Source organism: Dendropsophus ebraccatus, chromosome 3 (assembly GCF_027789765.1).
Source record: "Dendropsophus ebraccatus isolate aDenEbr1 chromosome 3, aDenEbr1.pat, whole genome shotgun sequence".
Classification (NCBI taxonomy): domain Eukaryota; kingdom Metazoa; phylum Chordata; class Amphibia; order Anura; family Hylidae; genus Dendropsophus; species Dendropsophus ebraccatus.
In genome coordinates, this window is record NC_091456.1 from 166256446 (window position 1) to 166279437 (window position 22992).

General features: G+C 44.2%; 1 protein-coding gene across 1 annotated transcript; it reads left to right on the plus strand.

Annotated features, from left to right (window-relative positions):
• The first annotated feature begins 1982 nt into the window (after positions 1–1982).
• LOC138787445 (granzyme A-like) lies at positions 1983–22160 on the plus strand. The gene is made up of 5 exons (XM_069964743.1): positions 1983–2070; positions 6309–6453; positions 10267–10411; positions 19254–19508; positions 21671–22160. The coding sequence occupies exons 1-5, from the start codon at positions 2016–2018 to the stop codon at positions 21818–21820; spliced, it is 750 nt and encodes a 249-aa protein (XP_069820844.1). The 5' UTR covers positions 1983–2015; the 3' UTR covers positions 21821–22160.
• The last annotated feature ends 832 nt before the right edge of the window (positions 22161–22992 follow it).

Genomic DNA, 22992 nt, shown 5'->3' on the forward strand with positions numbered 1-22992 from the left:
GGGCTAAAACTAAGCCTACCCACTGGGCATGCAGGAACCATCTAGTCTTTGTTTAAAAAACCCCAAGGAGATGGGTGAAGTACCTGACCAAATGGAGATAACCACTGGAGGTAGCCACATTATTACAGATTATCCCTTCGACCTGCACTTTTGATGTGATGTAAAATGTGCTACCACCATCTTAACAAACTCGTTACAAACTTTTCTAAATGAATCTCTGTTCAGGAAGTTCCGTTCACCCATCTCTACATATTATACATATACTGTATCTCTGACATGTGAACACTGCCTATATCTACTTAGACGATATACATCTCTACTAGCAACACTAAAGTGCTTAAAGTGTCCAAAAGCTTATATAGATACTTTTACTTTTATTAGTAATTAATAAACAACAGGTAAATTATTTTTATACTACAGAACAAATCTTGCCTACCAAACCTCGCTTACAAAGATGTAAAAAAAGATGTAATTGGGCCAATGATCAGCCGACAAACAAGCAGACAATGTGTAATAGGAGATGTGCAGCCGATGGCTGTTGAAACAAGAGGCCACATGAACAATGTAAGGTTGCAGCCCTGGCCACACAATCTTGGAGAGGTGTAGTTGGCTCTGTAAATGAGAAGATTGACACACCTTTAGGCTATGTTCACACTACGTAAAACTACAGCCATAGTTCTCGCCGCAGAACTACGGCCGTAGTTTTGCGGGGTGGAACATAACCTTACTTGCAATGGGATCCCGGCCGGAGCGTACACACATCATATACGCTCCGGCCGGGATCTATGTGGCGGCGCAAATAACTGACAGATCAGTTTTCTGCGGCCGGAATTCAGTGAATTCCAGCCGCAGAAAGGCCTGTCAGTTCACACAGTGAAGCGAGTGGCTCCGGCCGCTTGCTTCACTGTGTGCTATGGGAAGCTCTGATGTGGGCGCGCGCTGAAGCGCCCGCATCAGAGCTCCGCGGCCGGAAAGATCACACGGCCGGTACTTAAGTACCGTCCGGGATGATCCGGGCTAAGACCGGCCGTTCAGTGACCCGGCCGGGGTCAAGGAACTGCAGGATGTTCACGTAATGTGAACATAGCCTTATAGTGAGGATCGGGCTGTGTAATAAGACATTCACCTGTGTCTATCCAGAATACACGCCATGCCACTATTTGGTTCCGTCAAGTTGTTGGTTTTTAGATGGTTATCCTTTTTGTTTGTGTACAAGTTTCCAACATTTTTATTATTGTACTATGGAGGTCAAGGTTGTCTTCTCCTTGTTACTTTCAAAATTCATAACTTTTATAGTTTTTTATGTACAGAATCATATAATGGCTTTTTGTTTTTGTGGGATTGTACTTTGTAATTATACCCTTAATTTTTCCATAAAACATGCAGCAAAACAAAAAATTATTTGTGAGGTAAAATTGAGGTAAAAAAAAAAAGTATTTGGGGAGGTTTCTGTATGGGATTCTTCATGTTTATACAATATTTTATATAACACATTTACATTACAGCTATATACACCTGCCAGATCATCACTTTAAAAAAAAAAAAAAGGGTGGTGGTCGATAACCTAGACAAGCTGTCGACAATAGGAGGAAAAGAGCAGCATATGAGGAGAAGGAGGCAAGTTTGCTAATTGAATTTATTAGCAAAAATATTTCACTTGATGACTCCTACAAGTTTATCGATGTTAGTCAAGATGGGAATACCCCTTATATATGTTCTTTGCACTTTTGCTAAATTGTTTTAGACATATGTCTACATTTGTGAAGGTCAAACAATGGTCTGCGCTGCTCTTGCCAAACAGACGTTAGGTGTCACATGGTGCAAAGAGGGCATGGACTTCCCTTGTGCTGAACTGACTAAAATTTATGATTACTCACCTCTGGTGAATTACTCATTTCTGGTAAATTAATTTGTGGTAGATTGTGTAGATACATCCTGTACAGTATATTAACACCTACAGCCAGAGACATCTACATAGACTCACCTAAGATCCCTACTGAGCATATCGTACAGTCATGAAGCTTCTCCACATTCTGATCCTCTCTGCCGTGTGTCTGCTGATCTCTGAAGGTAAGAACTAGGGATGGTCCGAACTTGCCGAGGTTCGGGTTCGTTCGAACCTGGACTCTCGGCAATGATTCCCACTGTCTTAAACCTCCGTGGAGAAGGTGGATACAGCGGGAGGACCGCCTGGAAAACCGGGATACAGCTACAGCCAGTTCGCTAACAAAATATATATACACAGTGGTACCTTGGTTTAAGAGTAACTTGGTTTAAGAGCGTTTTGGTTTAACCCTTAGGGGACACAGCCAGTTTTCATTTTTGCGCTTTCGTTTTTTCCTCCTCGTGTATATAAGGCCATAGCGCCTGCATTTTTCCACCTAGAGACCCAAGTGAGCCCTTATTTTTTGCGCAACTAATTGTACTTTGCTATGGCAGATGTAATTTTTGCCTAAAATGTGCCAGGAAACCAGAAAAAAATTATATGTGTGGTGACATTGAAAAAAAAATGTTTTTTTTTATTTGGGGGGGTTTGTTTTTACTCCGTTCGCCGTAGGGTAAAACTGACTTGTTATATATGTTCCTTAAGTTGTTACGATTACAACGATGTGATCTTTCTATCGGTACCTTGATTGCGCATATACGACTTTTTGATCGCTTTTTATAACAATTATTCTGGATCTGATGCGACCAAAAATGCGCAATTTAGCACTTTGGGATTTTTTTGCGCTTACGCCGTTTACCGTGTGAGATCAGGAATGTGATTAATTAATAGTTCGGGCGATTACGCACGCGGCAATAGCAAACATGTTTGTATATTTATTTATTTATTTATTTTTATTTATAAAATGGGGAAAGGGGGGTGATTCAGACTTTTATTAGGGGAGGGGATTTTGTGTTCTTAAAAATACATTTTTCTTTTACTTTACACATATACTAGAAGCCCCCCTGGGGTTAGGGTTTTTCCCCCTGGGGTTAGGGTTATTCCCCCTGGGGGACTTCTAGTATATGCACTCTGATCTCTTATAGAGATCCATGCAGTACAGTTATACTGCATGAATCCATGAGATCGGTGTTCTATTGCTTTTGGCTGCTGCAGCCGAAAGCAATAGAATGCCGAGTCGGGAACAGCGCCATTACGGTGCAGACCCCGGCCCGGGATGGATGCGGGGATCGCCTCCCCGCAATCACGCCACGGGGGGCGATCCCCCCACTAGACCACCAGGTATTAAGATGAGCATGTATTTAGAAGCAGCTGTCAACTTTGACAGCTGCTTCTAAGTACTTAATTAGCGGGCACGGCGATCGGACCGTGCCCGCTAATAGACGCGATCCCGGGCTACATGCGGCACCCGGGATCGCGGCAGTTCAGAGGGGGGTCGCCGCGCAACCCCCCTCTGAACTCCCATAGCGGCACGAGGACGTTCAGTAACGTCCTGGTGCAGCTATGGGTTAAGAGCTCACAGTTTTTCAAAATTGTAACTTGGTTTAAGAGCATTGCTTTGGTTTAAGACAGGCATGTCCAAACTTTTTTCGAAGAGTGCCAAATTTGATGAAGTGAACATGTGCGGGGGCCGACCATTTTGCTTGACATTCTTTGGACCATTAAAATGAATGCAAATAAACTTTTTTTTTTACAAAGTTTATTGAAAACGGCACACTTTTTATACTTAAAAAATCCCGGGGCACACCACCAACCAAAATGGCACAAAATGACACTAAAACAGGACATATTATACATATAGTTAATAATATAGATTCTAAATGTATTTATACTCACTCAGTGTGAAACCTGGGCCTGTTTCGATAAACACAAAAGGGATATCCCTGTTTCTCTCCCCCATCCTCATATTTTTCTCCCCCCTGCTTCTCTTCCCTGTTTCTCCCCCATCCCCATGTTTCTCTCCCCCCTGCTTCTCCCCCATCCCCATGTTTCTCTCCCCCCTGCTTCTCCCTCATCCCCATGTTTCTCTCCCCCTGCTTCTCCCCCATCCCCATGTTTCTCTCCCCCCTGCTTCTCCCCCATCCCCATGTTTCTCTCCCCCCTGCTTCTCCCCCATCCCCATGTTTCTCTCCCCCCTGCTTCTCCCCCATCCCCATGTTTCTCTCTCCCCTGCTTCTCCCCCATCCCCATGTTTCTCTCCCCCCTGCTTCTCCCCCATCCCCATGTTTCTCTACCCCCTGCTTCTCTCCCCTGCTTCTCCCCCATCCCCATGTTTCTCTACCCCCTGCTTCTCTCCCCTGCTTCTCCCCCATCCCCATGTTTCTCTACCCCCTGCTTCTCCCCCATCCTCAAGTTTCTCTATCCCCTGCTTCTCTCCCCTGCTTCTCCCCCATCCCCATGTTTCTCTACCCCCTGCTTCTCCCCCATCCCCATGTTTCTCTCCCCCCTGCTTCTCTCCTCTGCTTCTCGCCCATTCCCATGTTTCTCTCCCCCCTGTTTCTCCCCCATCCCCATGTTTCTCTCCCCCCTGCTTCTCCCCCATCCCCATGTTTCTCTCCCCCCTGCTTCTCTCCCCTGTTTCTCCCCCATCCCCATGTTTCTCTCCCCCCCTGCTTCTCCCCCATCCCCATGTTTCTCTCCCCCCTGCTTCTCCCCCATCCCCATGTTTCTCTCCCCCCTGCTTCTCTCCTGTTTCTCCCCCATCCCTGCTCACCTTCCTTGAGATGCTCGCCGCGGGCGCCGTCCCCCTCACCTACTGGCCCGGACTTGCTCCTCCAATCAGGGGAGACCGGGAGCATGGTGCGTGGCGCACCACGCTCCTGGTCTCCCCTGATTGGAGGAGCACGTCCAGGCCAGTAGGTGAGGGGGACGGCACCCGCGGCACACTGGTTGGAAAACACTGCTCTAGTGCACGGGAAAGGAAAGCCGAAATCTCGGACATCGCAAGATTTCGGCTTTCCTTTTCTGTGCACTAGAGTGGCGTGTTGCTGCCGGATACCTGGGGGGCCGTAAAAGTTCGGAACGCGGGCCGCAAATGGCCCGCGGGCCGGACTTTGGACATGCCTGGTTTAAGAGATCGCTGTACTGGGTGGGAGGGGGAGTGGGGGAGGGGCATGGTCTGCATAGCGGGGTCTACAGCCCTGTACTCTGACCCAGGAAGTCTCCCTCATCTTCCAAATCATAGCAGATCTACTTCAGGACAGGGTGGTGGAGGTAATCTCTTCATAGCTGTAACCCCTCTCTAACCGGACTGAGAGTGCTGCTATACTGTGTCCACATCTGCCTTGCTCATTCCTTCATGCTCCCTGCAGTCTCTGTCAGCCCTTGTGTTTCTCATCCTCTCCATTCCTGATATAATGTTCCTGCACTCACACTCAGCTATGCACACTGCTGCTATAATGTGCCTGCACTCACACTGCTGTATAGAAAAGTTTCTGTCACTGTCCTCCTGCACAGCTCTGTGATTCTCACTTCCTGATTGGTCAATACTGAACAGACCCCCCCTTCCCCATTGCTGTCATGTGACCACACAGACCTCTGACAGCAGCCCTGCTTCTCTATTCTAGCCTGTTGTACTATGCTACTGCATTATGGGGATCTCCAGTTCCATTTTGTATCTACAAACTGCTGCTGTTTTTCAGGTTTATGCAGTTACTATACATTATACTCCACATGCTGATTGCTATACTGTACAGTAACTGATAATATGACATTCAGCTGTTTTTAAATGTTTGTTTCTTCCGTTCTACATGTTATTCAGAATTAAAAAAAAATCATTATTTTTGGAATGTGAAAACGAATGTCTGCATATCAGTGATTTCTAATGGGAAAATTTGCTTTGATTTAAAAGTGGATTTGGATTACAAGCACGGTCCCGGAATGAATTACAGATTCCAAGGCACCATTGTATATCCCTTGCTGCACAAACATCAAGCCTTTTAATAGACTCAATTAGCAAGATCTGCTTGATCGGCACCCGCTTACATAGAATATCGGACCATTTAATACAGGGATGGTCATAAGGTTTCCTACAGCCCCCACTCTCTGTAATGGGGCGCCCTCTGTAAGCTTTGTGCATTCACTAGCAGAGTGGTCACAGAGTGATCGACTCCTGATCTTATTATATTATAATTGGACATTATGGAGGTTGTCCACTTTGGACATCCTGTTCTTAGTTTACTGGTCCCTGTTGGGCCTGCTGGGACCTGACATTACTGTCCATTCTCCTTGTCTAAGTTAGACATAGATGTAGTATGTTACGTTCTAAAGTGTATTGGGAGAAAAATGTGACAGTATTTAATAATGCGAGAATTTTTGAATTCTAGCAATATATCCTTTTACCATATACAACACATGTCTACAGGATCAGATTTGAGCATCGTAAATGGACATGAAGCTAAGCCTAACTCCAGACCCTACATGGCTTCTATACGAAATGAAAAGCATCATTCATGTGGAGGAATCCTGATCGCTAAAGACTGGGTGCTGACTGCAGCTCATTGCACAATGTAAGTACATCTCCCCATACCTGGCACAGATAGGGACATGCACAACAAAAGTAAAGAACCTAACACACAGGAACATGGGCAAAATGGGCAATATTATTAAAACAAAAAAAACTTTATTGTCAGAGAGACATATCCAAAGTTTTCCTCAGGGGTCAGGGTCTAAGCATTCAGACTGTGGCGAATCAGGACAATGAGCCGAGAGACGTACATGTGCAGTGCATTCTCTCCCGACTCTGTGTCACGTGACCTAGATAGACTTTCAATGCAAGTCTATGGGGTTGTCTAGGTCTCCTGATTGGTTGCAGTTTGAGCACTCAGACCAAGACCAGATAAAACTTTTGATATGTCTCTCTTTAACCCTTTAAGGACAGAGCCCAAAATGGCCTTAAAGGGGTAGTGCAGCGCTAAACATTTATTCACAAAATAACACACATTACAAGTTATACAATTTTGTAATGTGTGTTATGTAAATGGCCCCCTTCCCCGTGTTCCCCCCCACCCCGGAAATGTGGTCCATTATACCCACCGCATTCGTGCCGACCCCGGCCACTATCTTGGGACAATGACGACATCTTCGGGAGGCCGGCCAAACCGCTCCAGCCGTCCCTCATGCCGGCCACCCTCTGCCGCGTCATCAGATGCTCAGCCGCGATTGGCTGAGCACAGTTATGCTACCCCTTTAAGGACTGGGACAATTTTCAATTTGGCCGTTTCATTTTTTCCTCCTCGCCTTCTAAATGCTATAACTCTTTTATTTTTCCATCTACAGGGCCAAGTGAGGGCTTGTTTTTTTTGGGAACAGGTGTGCTTTGTAATGGCGCCTTTTGATCTACCATACCATATATGGTGGAACCCCCAAAATATTATTTATGGGGTGAAATTGAGAAAGAAATACAATTCTGCTAATTGTTTGTATGTGTGTGTGTGTGTGTGGGGGGGGGTCCGTGTTTACATGTTTTACGTACGGGGTGTATCGGATGTAATTTTTTTGTACCATAATCTCTAGTTTTTATTAATACCATATTTGTGTTGATGAGACATAAATGATCAATTTTTATTCATTTTATTTTAAATAAAATGTAATAAAAACAATCAATCCTGGCCATTCACCGTGCAGGAACAATATTGATTTATTTTATTAGATTGGATGATTACGCACGCTACGGTATATGATATGCTTATTTATTTATTTTTATGTGTTTTATTTAAAAAATGAAAAAGGGGGGATTAAATTTTTTATTGGGGAGGGGCTATGTAATGTTTTTTAAAACTTTTTTATTTTTATTTTTTTTTTTTACACTTTTTATGACCCCTTAGGGGACTTTAACTTTTTTACATTACATTACATACACTGATCAGTGCTATGGGTTTTTCTTTGCAAAATCTTTTTGTATTATTTGTACTTTTCACAAAACTCAAGGTATAACAAAAAAGTATTCAACCGTATTACGTGCTCAAATAGTCCGGATGCTGACGACAAGAGAAGGGAAGTTGGTTTTGCTCAATATTGCGCTGCAGTCATCTCCATTAAGGTGAACGGCATCACGGCTGCAAACGCTGATGATAGCGACTTTTTGAGGAATAATCCTTATTCTCAAGCATCCCTCATTCACGCCGCCACACAAAAGTGCAGCAAATTTGTATTTTATTGGACTTCCTTATGTAGCCGCATTCACCATGCTGAAAGCTTAAAAAATCCACATCAGACTCCATCAGAATTGATGGGAACTTTACCTGCAGATTCACAGCCACTGTTGCAAATCCTGACACCTGTGGAATCGCCCTAATGGGGTGTATTCTAGAGATGAGTTTCGCTGGATTCACAGCAAATTAAGCAAAAGTTTGATTCCTTGATGAAGCTAAATTTTGAAGATTTTTAAATTAGGCTGGGTTCACACTATGTTTTTCCTATCTGTGCAACGTATGTGTTTTTATTTGGTTACTTTTAATGGACAGAAAGTAGTCAACGCTATTTTTGTGTACGTTAAAAAAAAACACATCCATTTCGATCAGTTTTTTTAATAATAGAAGTCAATGGAAAAACAAATCCAAACGGATGGCACACAATTGCATCTTTTTTTTTGCATCTGTTTTTACCATAAAACATATATGTTAATGGATAGGAAAAACACAGTGTGAACCTAGCCTTAGTTGACAAAACAATTATTTGCTAAATTCGTTAACAAAATCCCCCCCCCCCCCCCCCCAAAAAAAAAAAAAAAAAAAAGATTTATTCACCTGTCTGCACTGTTCCCCTATGTCCTCTTCCATGTCTTCAACCTGCTCAGGTTATAACTGAGGGCAAGCACCGCAGCCAGTAATTGGCTGAACGGGCTGTGGCTCCTGTAAGTCAAGAGTGACAGCCTGCTCAGCCAATTGCTGGCCACGGTTCTGTCCCTTAGTCAGTCATTGCCTGAGCAGGCTGAAAACATGGAACACCAGGAGAGTGCACACAGGCAGTAGAAAACCATGAATGTCACAAACCAAATTTTTAAATGATTGGGTCATCTCTAGTGTATTCAATCTGATATTTGGGCAGCACTAGCTGTAAATACAACCCTGCTCATCAGGTAAAATGCACATGGCTGTATTATAATCAGTGTACAGAGACCCAGAGAGTCATAAAGAATCAGTGAGAAAACAATGATGGTGTGTGCATGTAGGATTGTCTCACTTTGAGTTACCGTGGATGGACAGTTTTACACATTTTTCTTTATACTTCCTCTTTTCCAGTCTGATCACAAATTTGGTTAAAGGGGTACTCCGGCCCTGCAGTATAATCTGTGTATGGCCAGGGAGGGGTTGAAATAGAAGGTGGTGACTTACCTTCTCGGTTCCAGTGGCGGCTCCCAGATCAAGCCGTCCCATATCCTCGTCCCGTGGCTGCTTCCTGGTTAGAGCTGCGGCATGAGACGTGACAAGGCAAGGCAGCTCAGCCATTCAGCGGCTGAGGCCGGACTCCGCTACAACCACTGAATGGCAGAGCTGCCTTGAAACGTCACGTCTCAAGCAGCAGCTCTAACCAGGAAGCAGCCACGAGAAGGGGTACGGGGCGGTGTGATCCCAGAGCCGTCGCTGGAACCTGGGAGGTAAGTTCTATTTCAACCCCTCCCCGGAGTACCCCTTTAAAGCAACTCTGTACCCACAATCTGTCCCTCCCAAACCACTTGTACCTTCAGATAGCTGCTTTTATTCCAAGATTTGTCCCGGGGTCCGTTCGGCAGGTGATGCAGTTATTGTCATAAAAACAACTTTTAATCCTGCAGCGCTGTGTCTGATGGCCGGGACTTAGATTTGTATATGCATTAGGCTGGCACCACCTCTCCGTCCTTCCTTCCCACCCTTTCTATCATTAGGAATGATCCAGGAACATTTACTGCTGTTTGAGCTTTGCACAGGTGTATTAACTATCCAGCCCATATGCTGAGCTGCCACAGGTGGGGAATAGGAAGCAATCTGCCTGGAGCATTCCTAATGATGAGGAGGGTGGGGAGGAAGGACAGAGAGGTGGTGCCAGCCTAATGCATATACAAATGTAAGCCCCAGCCGTTAGACACAGCGCTGCCGGATTAAAAGTTGTTTTTATGACAATAACTGCATCCCCTGCCAAACGGACCCCAGGACAGATCTTGGATTAAAAGCAGCTATCTGAAGGTACAAGTGGTTTGGGGGGTCAGATTGTGGGTACAGAGTCGCTTTAAAGCAAGCACACACTGAAAACTAATATTGTAAATTTTGACTTTAAGTGTTATGGTTTTCTTTCTTTCTTTTATTTCTTAAATATGAATTTCTTTTTATATTTTTTGCTTCTAGGCACAAGGGTAAAACAAAGGTTATTCTTGGAGCTCATTCAATTAGTGCAAGTACCAAAGAAAGTGGAAGACAGATTCTCTCTGTTAAGAAAGGCATCCCCCATCCGAATTATAGGACACATGGCAATGACATTCAACTCATGAAAGTAATGACCTACCATTTCATCTTCTTTCCGAACAATAGATAATACTGTAGATAGATAGATAGATAGATAGATAGATAGATAGATAGATAGATAGATGACCATTAATACTGCCAGTTTAATACCCACTACTATTAGGAACCCTGTGGAATAAAATCCAGTGGCAGTGTGAACAGATCCTTAGCATATTTTGAGGTCTGCAAATAATACAAACAGATACCCACCTTCATCAGCTTTTCCAATCCTTCACTCATAGTAGCCTATATTATTCTACATACCATGGAAACAGAATTCAAGATAACTCTCTGGTAAGGAAGCTTTCCCAGTTGGTTATTTGCTTTTTGTCCATACCATGCCCCCTCACCATCACTTGCTGCAGTGTAGTCTTTTTCTTCCCTGCTCTGCAACTGTATCTGGGTCATGTGACCTCTGATCAGCCACCATCTTGACTTTCTGATTTCAAACTGCATCCTCTCTCTTTCAAAGCTGCTATTAATGCCATGATGCCTCAGCACAACAATGCATGGGCAGCTAGAGCCAGTACCATCTCTGTCTCCGTTGTAAAAATGGTCATCTCTATATATCTCTAAATAAGTTTAGAGTCTGTAAGTATACAGTCAGGGAGGATAACTTGCGGGGGGCTAGTGTGGAGCAATCCATGCAGCTTGGTCATATAGACATTTAATAGTTTAGATGTAATTTCCAGGGGGTGGTCATGAGATCACATGCCCAACTGAAGGAAACAATTCCATATGTTCTCATATAGAAATTAACAACTAAATGAGGTAATAGTAGCTGAATTATCTATACTGGTAACTTACTAAGGTAAAAAAAGAGCTTTTAATTGTATGGCAATTTTCCCTCATTCAGGCACTGTGGTCCTCATATTGCAACCAAAACCAGGAGTGGATTAAAAACACAGAAAGGCTCTGTTCACACAATGTTTCAATTGAGTGGATGGCCGCCATATAATGGCAAATATTTGCTGTTATTTTAAAACAACGGCTGTTATATTGAAATAATGGCAGTTATTTACTGTTATATTGTGTGAACAGAGCCTTTCTGTGTATTTAATCCACTCCGGGTTTTGGTTGCAATATGAGGACCGCAATACTGACTGAAATATACGTAGTGTGAACCCAGCCTTATACAGCATGTATAAATATTATACTGTACATAGCTTGTTTATGAGGCAGTTGGGAAAAATAGCTAATGGCTAACAGAACCTTAAAGGGAATGTGTCATCCGAAAATCACTTCTTGTTAACCCTTTATGGATCAAGCCAATTTTTATTTTATTTGACAGAAATGTTCTTAAAATTGTTCTAATTCCATCCCTTTTTTGGCACTTACGCTGTTTACCATGCAAGATCAGAAATGTGATAATTTAAGAGTTCAGGTGATTCTACATGCAGCGATACCAAATATGTTTATTTATTTATTTTTATTTATAAATGGGAAAAGGGGGGTGATTTAAACTTTTACTGGGGGGATTTTTTATTAATGAAAAAACTTTTTTTACACAGTAATTTAAAGTGCTTCTGAAGACTTCTATGACAACTGTACTGATCTCTCATAGAGATCAATGCAGTGTATACATACTGCATTGATCTATAAGATCAGTGCTCCAATACGATGAGCTGGAGCCAAAAAAAAAAAAATCGAGCCCCGAGTCAGGATCAGCGCCATTGCTGTGCTGAGGCCTAGCACAAGCAGAAGCAAACATTGCCCATCTGCAATCGCATTGTGGATTTGGAGGTGATCTGTCAACTAGACCACCAGGGATCAGCTTTTAATAGCATTTGATTGCAGCCGATCGCAGCACCCGCTAATAGCCACGTGCTTCACAATGGAGTCAAGGCATGACCCCTCTCTGACTTCCCCTAAGGGCACAAAGACATGCAGGTACATCATCGGTCCTCACGGGTAGGGATGGTCCGAACCTGCCGATGTTCGGGTTCGTACGAACCCGGACTCTCGTCAATGTTTCCCGCTGTCTTAAACCTCCGTGGAGCGGGTGGATAAAGCGGGAGGACCGCCTGGAAAACTGGGATACAGCCTATGGCTGTGGCTGTATCCCGGTTTTCCAGGCAGTCTTGCCGCTGTATCCACCCTCTCCACGGAGGTTTAAGACAGCGGGAATCATTGCCGAGAGTCCGGGTTCGTACGAACCCGAACCTTGGCAGGTTCGGATCATCCATACTCACAGGGTTAAATAATTTTGTTAAAGAAATTTTTTAAGAATTTTGGTGACTTTTTCTCTATTTTTCCGTTTTTCTATCTATCTTGTAAAATAATCCTGAAACCTTGCATTTTACATTCTCACCACTGGGGTTAAAACTATGCTGGTTCTTCCTGTAAAGTGCTGTAAAGTGATCTGTACAGCATAGCAGCAACATGTGACACCAGTAGATAGAATAGACAATAGCAGCTCCCTGTGGAAAGACCTCCTCACAGGTCACAGCAGAGCCGTCTTTCCCATTAAAAAGGGTTCGCAGCGGCCAAGGGGCCCATGACCCATAGGGGACCCTCTGCACTCTAAACAGGGAGATGCTATGTGCTGCAGGACAAGAACCAAGAGAGCATACAGCGCAGGAAGAAGCTTGCCCTGCCGGGAGGCCGCACCGTGCTAAGGGTGCTACAGGAGAACCAGGGCCTGAAAGCTCTGGGTGGAGGAGGTAAGCAGCAGGCACTGGTATGTGGGGGCTGATGGCGGAGATGGCGGGGCCCGGACAAGTAGTAGTCATATCCCAGGGTCTTTTCTGCGCCCTGATCAATACCTTCCTGCTCCGCTTATAATTGCCCCTCACATGTCATTGCAGGGCATTGTGTCCTCTGCAGATCATTGCCCCTATTAGCTATTCCTTATCTGCCTTGTTGGAGGTTGTGTGGATCGCGTAGTTCGTATGTAGTGCGCCATTTCATAAAACTGAGGAGGAGCTGTGCCTACTCCTGTATCCCATGAACGCTTTAGAACAATGTCGAGCATAAGCCTAGGCTAGTATAGGGTTCTGTGGCTAATAAGGAGACGAGTCACTACAACTCCCAGCATGCACTGACAGCCACATGGCTGCTGGGCCAAAAATTGCAGTAGGGCCCTGGCCTTTCCTGTATGTAGACCACTACACTGTATGGTATACAGATCAGTGAGTGGCTCCTAGTTCAGAGCAGGGTGGTGGGTGTTAGGAGAAGTTTCTGTCCATCAAAGTGAACATCTTACTTCACTGTGCTTCACTAAAAAAATGTTAAGCATCTATAGTGCAGAAAAGAGGGAAATTTCTCCCTCTGCTCACATTAATAATTATAATAATAATTTTTATTTATATAGTGCCAACAGATTCCGCAGCACTTTTCTGCACAATTCTGGGGGGACATACATAGACAGAAAATAGACATTACAGAGATCTATATCATAAAAATAAAAGTCTGTCTGTCTGTCTGTCCCGTATAGACTTCCAAACGCCTGAACCGTTTGACCCCAAATTTGGCTCACAGATACATTGGGTGCCCGGGAAGGTTAGAGCGAAGGTCCCGTCCCCGCCAGATGTACAGGAGGGGAGGGGGAGGGGTAAGAGCATAGAGATGAATGGGAAAATCTCACTGCAAACACAGGTGATATAATTAGTGCTGAAGCTGACCAGCAGAAACAGCAGTTGAAAGCCTTAGCAACCAAAAAGATTACTACTTTCATTTTCAAAGGGAGCTGGAATCTGATTGGTTGCTAGGACAGCTGCCTCACAACAGATCCACAGAAATAAATATAGTAAGGGTGTCTGCACACCTACCGGATCCGCAGCGGATTTAACGCTGCGAATTCACAGTGAAATCCACTGCGGATCCAGTGTCATTCAACCCTATGACACTACATACTCGCAGGGGGGATTGACATCCCACTGCGAGTATGTAAAATAACCCCCTCGTGTCCGGAGCGTAACTTACACTCACAGGGGCACCCATTATCCCGCCCGCACAGACCGCTGTTAGATCGTGCAGCCTCCCCTCCAGTGAGTTCAGCTTTCTCCTCACGGCTCTGGACGCTGCACACACCGCTCCAGCTTGCTTCGGGGGGGACGTCCAGAGCCGTGAGGAGAGAGCCGTGCCCGGCAGCGGCAGCACAGCGCTGAACACAGGCTGCACGATCTAACAGCAGCCTGTGCGGGCGGGATGATGGATGCCTTTGTCAGTGTAAGTTACGCTCCGGGTGCCGAGGGGGTTATTTTACATACTCACAGCGGGATGTCAATCGCACTCCGAGTATGTAGTGTCATAGGGTTGAATGACACTGGATCCGCAGTGGATTTAGCTACGAATTCGCAGCGTGAAATCCGCTCCGAAACCGGTAAGTGTGAAGGCACCTTAACAGTGTACAGTGTATATACAGTGTATACAGTAATGGGCTTACCTGCTGGGTGGTGGTGTTGGGGAATGTATACAGTAAGGGGGTGTTAGGGAATGTATACAGCATGGGGGATACCTGGGGGGGGGGTATACAGCATGGGGGCTACTTGAAGGGGGGAGTGTATACAGCATGGGTGGCTACCTGAAGAGGGGAGTGTATACAGTATGGCTGCTATCTGCAAGTAGGGCAGTGTATACAGTATGGGGAATACCTGCAGGGGGGAGTGTATACAGTACGGGAGCTACCTGCAGGGGGGGAGTGTATACAGTATGGGGGCTACCTGCAGGGAGGGGAGTGTATACAGTATTAGAAACTTTGAAACCTCTTCTGTGTTTTCCTCACCAAGGATGAAAGGTAGTGCCTAAGAGGGCCAGATTATGATGATGCAGGATTGTGTATGCACTTATTATTATAAGCTGCAGGTTTTCTGCACACACACTTTACTTATGGTCTGCAGTCGGTGTGTGTGGGGGGGGGGCGAAACTACACACTACAAGTATGCAGGACCTCCACCAACTATACACTACAGATATACAGGACCTCCACCAACTACATACTACAGGTATACAGGACCTCTACGAACACTGTCAATGTTGTCTATAACCAGGCTCAGCATAACACTACCAATGTTGTATATAACACTGCTGATGTTGTACATAACCAGGCTGTATATAACACTGCCAATGTTGTTTATAACCAGGCCGTATATAACACTGCCAATGTTGCATATTACCAGGCTCAGCATAACACTACCAATGTTGTACATAACCAGGCTGTATATAACATTGCCAATATTGTATATAACCAGGCTGTATATAACACTGCCAATGGTGTATATAACCAGGCTCCAGGCTCAGTATAACACTGTTTATGTTGTATATTAGGCTGTATACTGTATAACACTGCCAATGTTGCATATAACCAGGCTGTCTATTACATGGACAATGTTGCATATAACCAGGCTATATATAACACTGACAATGTTGTATATAACCAGGCTCTGTATATAAAACTGACAATGTTGTATATAACCAGGCTCTGTATACAGTCTGATCACATGATGACATCTCAGTTTGGCTATTAGGTATTTAGGACGTTTAAAGTCTTTAGTTTATTTCTAACCTACAATTTACATAAACAGTGCAGAACTGTCGGGGTATATAGGGCATGTAGGGGTATATAGGGCTCCTGGCGATTTCCCCTTAAACAAAAAAAAACAAGGGCATAGATTTGCCTCCTTGGAACAAATCTAATTAACACACTGACACTTTATACCCGGGCAGCACCGGGTACATTTTCTAGTATACATATAATTATCCATACATGAGGAGTGAGGGCCCTGCTCACATGCATGAGCTTACTTACTATCAGGAGGGGGTTTGAGACAAAATAGCGGAGGGGCAAAGTGAGGCTGTGCAAAGCCCCAATGGTTGCTATGACAATAGGAGGCTTCCTTGAGGCCTCCTGTGTCATAGCTACGGAAGCTGATCCGCCTCAGCCTTAGACTATGTTCACACTTGGTAAGAGACCGGCCGTCCCGTGACCCATGGCTGGATGATCTTTAGCGCTGCTGAGTTCTGATGCGGGCGCGTCCGTGGGCGCCCGCATCAGAACTCCTGCTGCACGCTCCATTGTGTGAACTGACAGGGTTTTCTGCGGACGCTATTCATTGAATAGCTGCCGCAGAAAACTGACATGTCAGTTTCTCGTGGCACTGCTAGGGATCCCGGCCGGAGTGTATACTATGTGTATACATTCCGGCCGGAGTTCCTCTGAAGGCAACACTGCGTGAGTGCCGTGGAAATCACGTAGTGTGAACATAGCCTTAATGGGAATCTGTCAGGTCTGTACCAGGTACAGAGCTGCAGAAATAGGCAGGTAGATGGTAGGGAGATAAAACAAGTGGTGCTTTTGTCTTTGCAAATGGCCATTTGCAAAGTTATAAAACTACATTTTTCCTCATAAGCTGAGGTGCCACATTTATCAGCTTGTAGTATTTTCCTTGGAAGCTAAAGTGCCGCACCTGTCTGCAGCTCCACCTGGTAGGGACCTGAAAGATTCCCTTTAAAGCTATGTTCACACTGCGTATGATTCCGTCCTTAGTTCGTACGCCGCCGTACATGTGCGGCTGAAACTACGGGCATGGGAAAAATCGACATGCGGCCGGATGCGTACGAACCGCGAACATACGCCCGCAGTACAGTTATGCTTCCCTAGCTTGATTTGAAGCGATCTGAAACAGGTCATTTACTTGGAAATCTTCGCCCTGCCCAATAAAACTCACAGAACCTTTTGGATCGAAAAATCAAGTTTAATTTGGCTGAAATAAGTACTTCGTACGGGACCGCATGGAAATCCACGGCCGTGAGTTCGAACATTTCCGTCCTCAAACAATGGTCTTGTTCATTTTTCACGGCGCCGTATACGATACGGCCATAAGCTCGTACGTAGTTTGCATTGTGCGGGCGTATATCGTATACTTTCAAGCGACCGCATCAACCTCAAAACTACGTGCGTATATTCGCGGTTCGCACTATGGACGGAATCATACGCAGTGTGAACATAGCCTAAGGCTGCGCCTGATTAGCTTTGCCTATGACAGGCAGATGATAATGCACTACAGATCTGCATTGTAATGTAATCAGTTTGTCATCAGTAAATCAGATATTGAAGTCTCCATTGTGGGACAGTAAAATAATGTATAAAAGTAAAAAAAAAAAAAAAAAAAACAGATAAAAATTTTTAAATAAATTACAAAACACATATAATGCCCATATCCCCGATGCAGTGGCGTAGCTACCAGAGTCGCAGCGGAGAGAGGGGACCATCTATAAGGGATGGGGGAGAGAGGGGCAATCCATAAGGGATTGGGGAGAAAGGGGGCCATCTATAAGGAGGGGTGAGAAGAGGGGACCATCTATAAGGGATGGGGGAGAGAGGGGTCAATCTATAAGGGATGGGGGAAGAGGGGGCCATCTCTAAGGGATGGGGGAAGAGGGGGCCATCTATAATGGGGGAGAGAGGGGGCCATCTATAATGCGGGAAGAGAGGGGGCCATCTATAAGGGGTGGGGAGAGGGGGCAATCTATAAGGGGTGAGGGGAGAGGGGGCCACCTATAAGGGAGGGGGGCCATCTATAAGGGGTGGAGGGAGAGGGGGCCATCTATAGGGGGGGCAACATGCAGTGGGGGCCATCTATATACTATAAGGGGGGTCACATAGTGTCAGGGCTACCCACTAAATGAGGGTGTAAAGGGGCCAATATAGATGTGCAGTTAGTAGAGAGATGAGGATGGTGCCAGAGTGAGGAGTCTAATATGTCTGTCTGGCAGATTATGTGGATTTGTGGCTCGGAAAAGTTCTCATAATGGCCCAGGGCAGATGGAGAAAAGAAAATGAAAAGGGAAGAACTCTGAGAAGACGTCCCCTGTGAGTTACCTGATATAACTGCACTGTAATGTATATGGTGTATACAACCTGTGTGGAGCTGCGTCCACCTCTATATGACTGGATGAGGTGAAAGTGATCTTTGTACAGTGGATCTTATTCAGTAGCAGCGGTGGTGTTAGTCAGTATGTGGTGGTGTTAGGCAGTAGCAGCAGTAGTGTTAATATGTGGTGTTATTAGTCAGTAGCAGTGGTGATGTTAGTCAGTATGTGGTGGTATTAGTCAGTAGCAGCGGTGGGGTTAGTCAGTATGTGCTGGTATTAGTCATTATGTGGTGGTGTTAGTCAGTATGTGGTGGTAATATTTGTTGCTTGTTATCCGGTACTGTGTTTTATTGGTCTTAGTATACTGGATTTGGTCAGTAACAGTATGGTGGTAATATGTATGGTGATAATATTTTCTCTTCCTATATGCTGGTATTATTGGTAATATCTGTCTTGAGGTATATATATATACACATACATACACCTACCAGTAGCATCACTTGGTCATGAAAGGGGGGGGGGGGGCAAGTTGACCTCTCGCACCAGGGCCCAGGGGACATTAGCTACGCCCCTACCCCGATGAAATAATAAATGTAGGGGGGAAATAAGTGCGTAATGACTCTGGCAATAAAAATATCACATGATTAAACCTACACAGTGGGTAAGACTGAGAAAAATGCTAATTTTGTCTTTTTTATAAAAAAAAAAATCTAAAAAAAAAATTTACCACTATCCTAAAGTACAATATGTCATGAGAAAATAGTCTCAGAATCGATTAGATCAGTTATAGCATCACAGAGCTATAACAGCATAAATTGAGACAGGTCATATTTAAAATATGGACTCTGGTTCATAAGGCCAAAATCAGCCCATTTCCGAGGGGATAGGTTATTTTCTGATGACACATTCCCTTTAAGACATTTATGGGCAGCTCCAGTCACCGCCACATCTGCCAGTCCACTAAAACCTGACACGTTGAACTGATTCTTACATATTTATACTGATCTGTGTTACAGTTGTCATCTAAAGCAAAGCTTGGACGTAAAGTCAAACTTCTTCCATTACCGGAGACATTTGAAGACGTGGATGCAGGAACAGTCTGTGAAACAGCGGGATGGGGAAGGATTGAGGGGGGGAAATCCCCTAAACATCTGATGGAAGTCAATGTCTCCACTATTAGCAGAAAAGAATGCCAGAAACGTTTCAAAGGTGAAATCACTGAAAACATGATTTGCACCAGTGTGGGACCTAAAGGAGAGGACATTTGTAATGTAAGTTTGGAGAGATGGTTTATTCAGATATTTATGCAATTTTGTAACTTTTGGGGGTTCCTGTGTTGATGTAATGCAATTTAAGGTAAAATTGACTTATCTTTATTCTTATAGAAATATAAAAAGAGAAAAATAGGGGGGACACTCACCCATTAAAGTCTTGTCTTTATATCTTCAAAACATAAAAGCCATCAGCTCGGCTTGTGGATGGTGGAAACGCCAAACACCTAGAAGTCACAGACGTATCTTTATTCTATATGCCAGTCCGAACACAATGTTTCCATGTTTCCATAGCTTTTCCAATGTTTTTCAAATTAAATTTTACAGTAAAATTATGATTTTTTTTTTTGCAAATAATTAAAATTGATTAAAATTGCTCCATTTGCGGCTATTATGACGGTTTTATTTTTTCGCCTATGGGGATGTATGGGATGTAATTTTATGCACCAGGATCTCTAGTTTTTATTAGTATCACATTTGTGTATATGGGACATTTTCTCACATTTATTAATTTTATCTATATAATGTAACAAAAAAAAATCAGCAATCCTGGCCTTTTTTTTCTCTTTGCATTTACGCTGTATTTAAAACTTTTATTATTGGGGGGGGGGGGTTTATAAGGTTTTTTTTAATACTTTAATCTTTTTTTTTAATGACAGGCAGCTGCGGGATCCCAGCTGCCTGTCATTCTCTCCCGCCCCAGCCACACTGATTTGTGCGGGGCCACTCGTACTGCAGCAGTCCCACACACATCTAAAGCCCCTGAAGTCAGGAACGTGGCATTAGCAACAGGAACGTACATAAACGTATTGCTGACGTGAAGGGGTTAAAAAGGTTAAGACTAAAGGTTATCCCCTATCCAAGGGAGCAGCTCTACATATCACTACTTTATGGGCTCTCAAAACCTAAGTTTCAGCGTGCAGCAATATTCGGATGTTCCATAGATAATTAATAGAGCAGCAGTCAAGGACAAGTGACCACAATTCTCATCATCTGAGGGGGTCCTAGGGAATGGCCCAGCAACATATTTAATTGAGAGCTGATAACTTTCACATTTGGGATAAAATCTTGGGATAAATAAAATAAATAAATACGTTTTTTCTTCACTGTTGTAATAAAACTAGTTAGTGGTGTCATCGACAATTTTAAGCACAGTGATTTTTAATAGGAATGTTTAGAATATAAAGAATACATCTAATCATTCCAAGCTAGTAGAATTATCAATGACATTATGTCTATAAGTCAAGTACAAGTAGTGATAAGAAACTTTGCACTATATCTTCCTCTACTTACCCGACTTCAACCCTCCCCTACCTCCTGCAGTGATTCTGGTTCTATAATACTGTAAGATTAAAGTGTTACTATCGTTAACATTTTTCTTTTTTGCAGAAATCAATAGTACAGGCGATTTTAAGAAACTTTGTAATTGGGTTTATTAGCCGAAAAAGGATTTTTATCATGAAAAAGCAGTTTGAAGCTCTCCCCCCTGTCTTCATGGTTTTCCTATGGAGAAAGGGAAATGAGGCACCAAAACAGGACAACAAAAAGTTAATTTACAGCAACATAGTGGCTCTCTCCTCTGACAGTCACCACTGACCTCTCTGACCTCTGAATAGCTCCCCCTTGTGTAATCCTTTGTTCTCTGCTCTCTGCTGCCGACTAATCTCGTTTCTTCCTCCTTCCCCCTCCCCTCTCCATACCACAGACAGGATCCTTATCAGTCGAGATTTCCTGATTCTGAGCAGTGGATGACAGAAAGAAGAGGAGGGGGGGGGGACCTGGGAAAAGGCTTTTTAAATGTAGATAATGACATATTTGCCTAATAAACCCAATTACAAAGTTTCTTAAAATCGCCTGGACTATTTGTGCAAAAAATTTTTTTACGACAGGGACTCTTTAAGCTAAAGGGGAGCAGAATCTCCTCTTCTGGCTGTGCAGTATACAGGAGACCTGATGGCAGCTAGTCTACACCCACTGGAGCTGAGCTCAGGGAAAACTGACCACTAGGGATGGAGCCTGCAAAGGGGAAACAGAGACATTGCTAATGTAAATATGTAATGGTTTATTCTGAAAATTAATCTGAAACAATAGTGACACTTTAATGCTAATGCAGAAATGGCACTGGATTGTTAAAAAGTCATTAATTATCTTTATTTTAACAGGGTGATTCAGGCGGACCCCTGATATGTGATGGCGTCTTCAGAGGAATCCTTTCTTTTGGACATAAACAATGTGGGAAGCCTAATGGAGCAGCTGTGTATACTCGTCTGATTGAGGAATACATAGACTGGATCCAAGAAATCATAGCATAATAGCCGTTAGGCATCTTTCATCTTAACATCAGAACATGCTTAACATTCTTATATTGCTGTTTCATTCTATATTGATAAAGTATATACTGACTCCAAATAGATTTTTGAATGGTCCACAGCAGAACAATTCTTTGAAAAAACTAGACAAATCCCTAAAATGCAGAAAAATAAAAATATTGATCACATTCTGTTAGTTCAACCCCCCCCCCCCCATCCCCAGTCAGGTAGTTGCTGTTTTTGCCACCATCAGCTACTGTGTTCCTAAAACAACTTTGACAGATCAATGTTGGAGAGCTGGCCTCTGGAGAGTTAAAACATACAGGCATCTATGCTTTCCATGAACACCGTGTGTGGGACATTCAAAGATTTATTGTTCTTTCTGCCAAGGTTCCACCACCTGCATCTCTCTGCAGCCACATATGTAATCATTTGCATTACACTGGAACCTTTCTTAGTAACATTTGCTAATACATTGTTAAAAGGGCTTATCCAGCGAAAATCTTTTTCTTTTAAATCAACTGGTTTTAAAGTTATACAGATTTGTAATTTAAAGGGGTATTCCCCCCAAAATTATTTTTGCATTAATACATTGCCCACCCGTAACTTTCCATCTTTCCAATATCAATGTATTACGAATTCTGCACAGTTTTGCTGTTATCCAGATGCACTCACCCCCACCAAACAGATAGAATCATCAAGTCCAACCCGACACGTTCCCTGCTCCTGGCCGGCACTCTCCGAGACGGCATCACGTGTCCTCCCTCTCTTCAATGGGCCGGGTTAGCACTTCTAACCCAGCCAATCTGAAGAGAAGGAGGACACTGACGAGGATGGCTGATGTTAGAGAGGGAGAAAGTGATCAGTGCAGCTGTCACTGTCTCCCTCTCTAACAGCAGCCACCCCCGTCACCCGCACTGTGTGCCCCCCCCCCAGCCCCAGAGCACTCTGTGCCCCCCAGCGCTCACCTGCACTGTTCCCCCTGACTGCGCTCACACTGACAGCGCTCACCCGCGGCACCCCCCCTGCGATCACCCTGCGGCACCCCCCCCTCCTCCTCGGCACTCATTTTCCACAACCCCCCACCCCCTGTGTCACCTGCGGGCATTCCCCGCCACCCGCTCTCATCACGCACCCGCCCCTTGTCTCACCTGTGGCAGCACCCGACCCCCCCC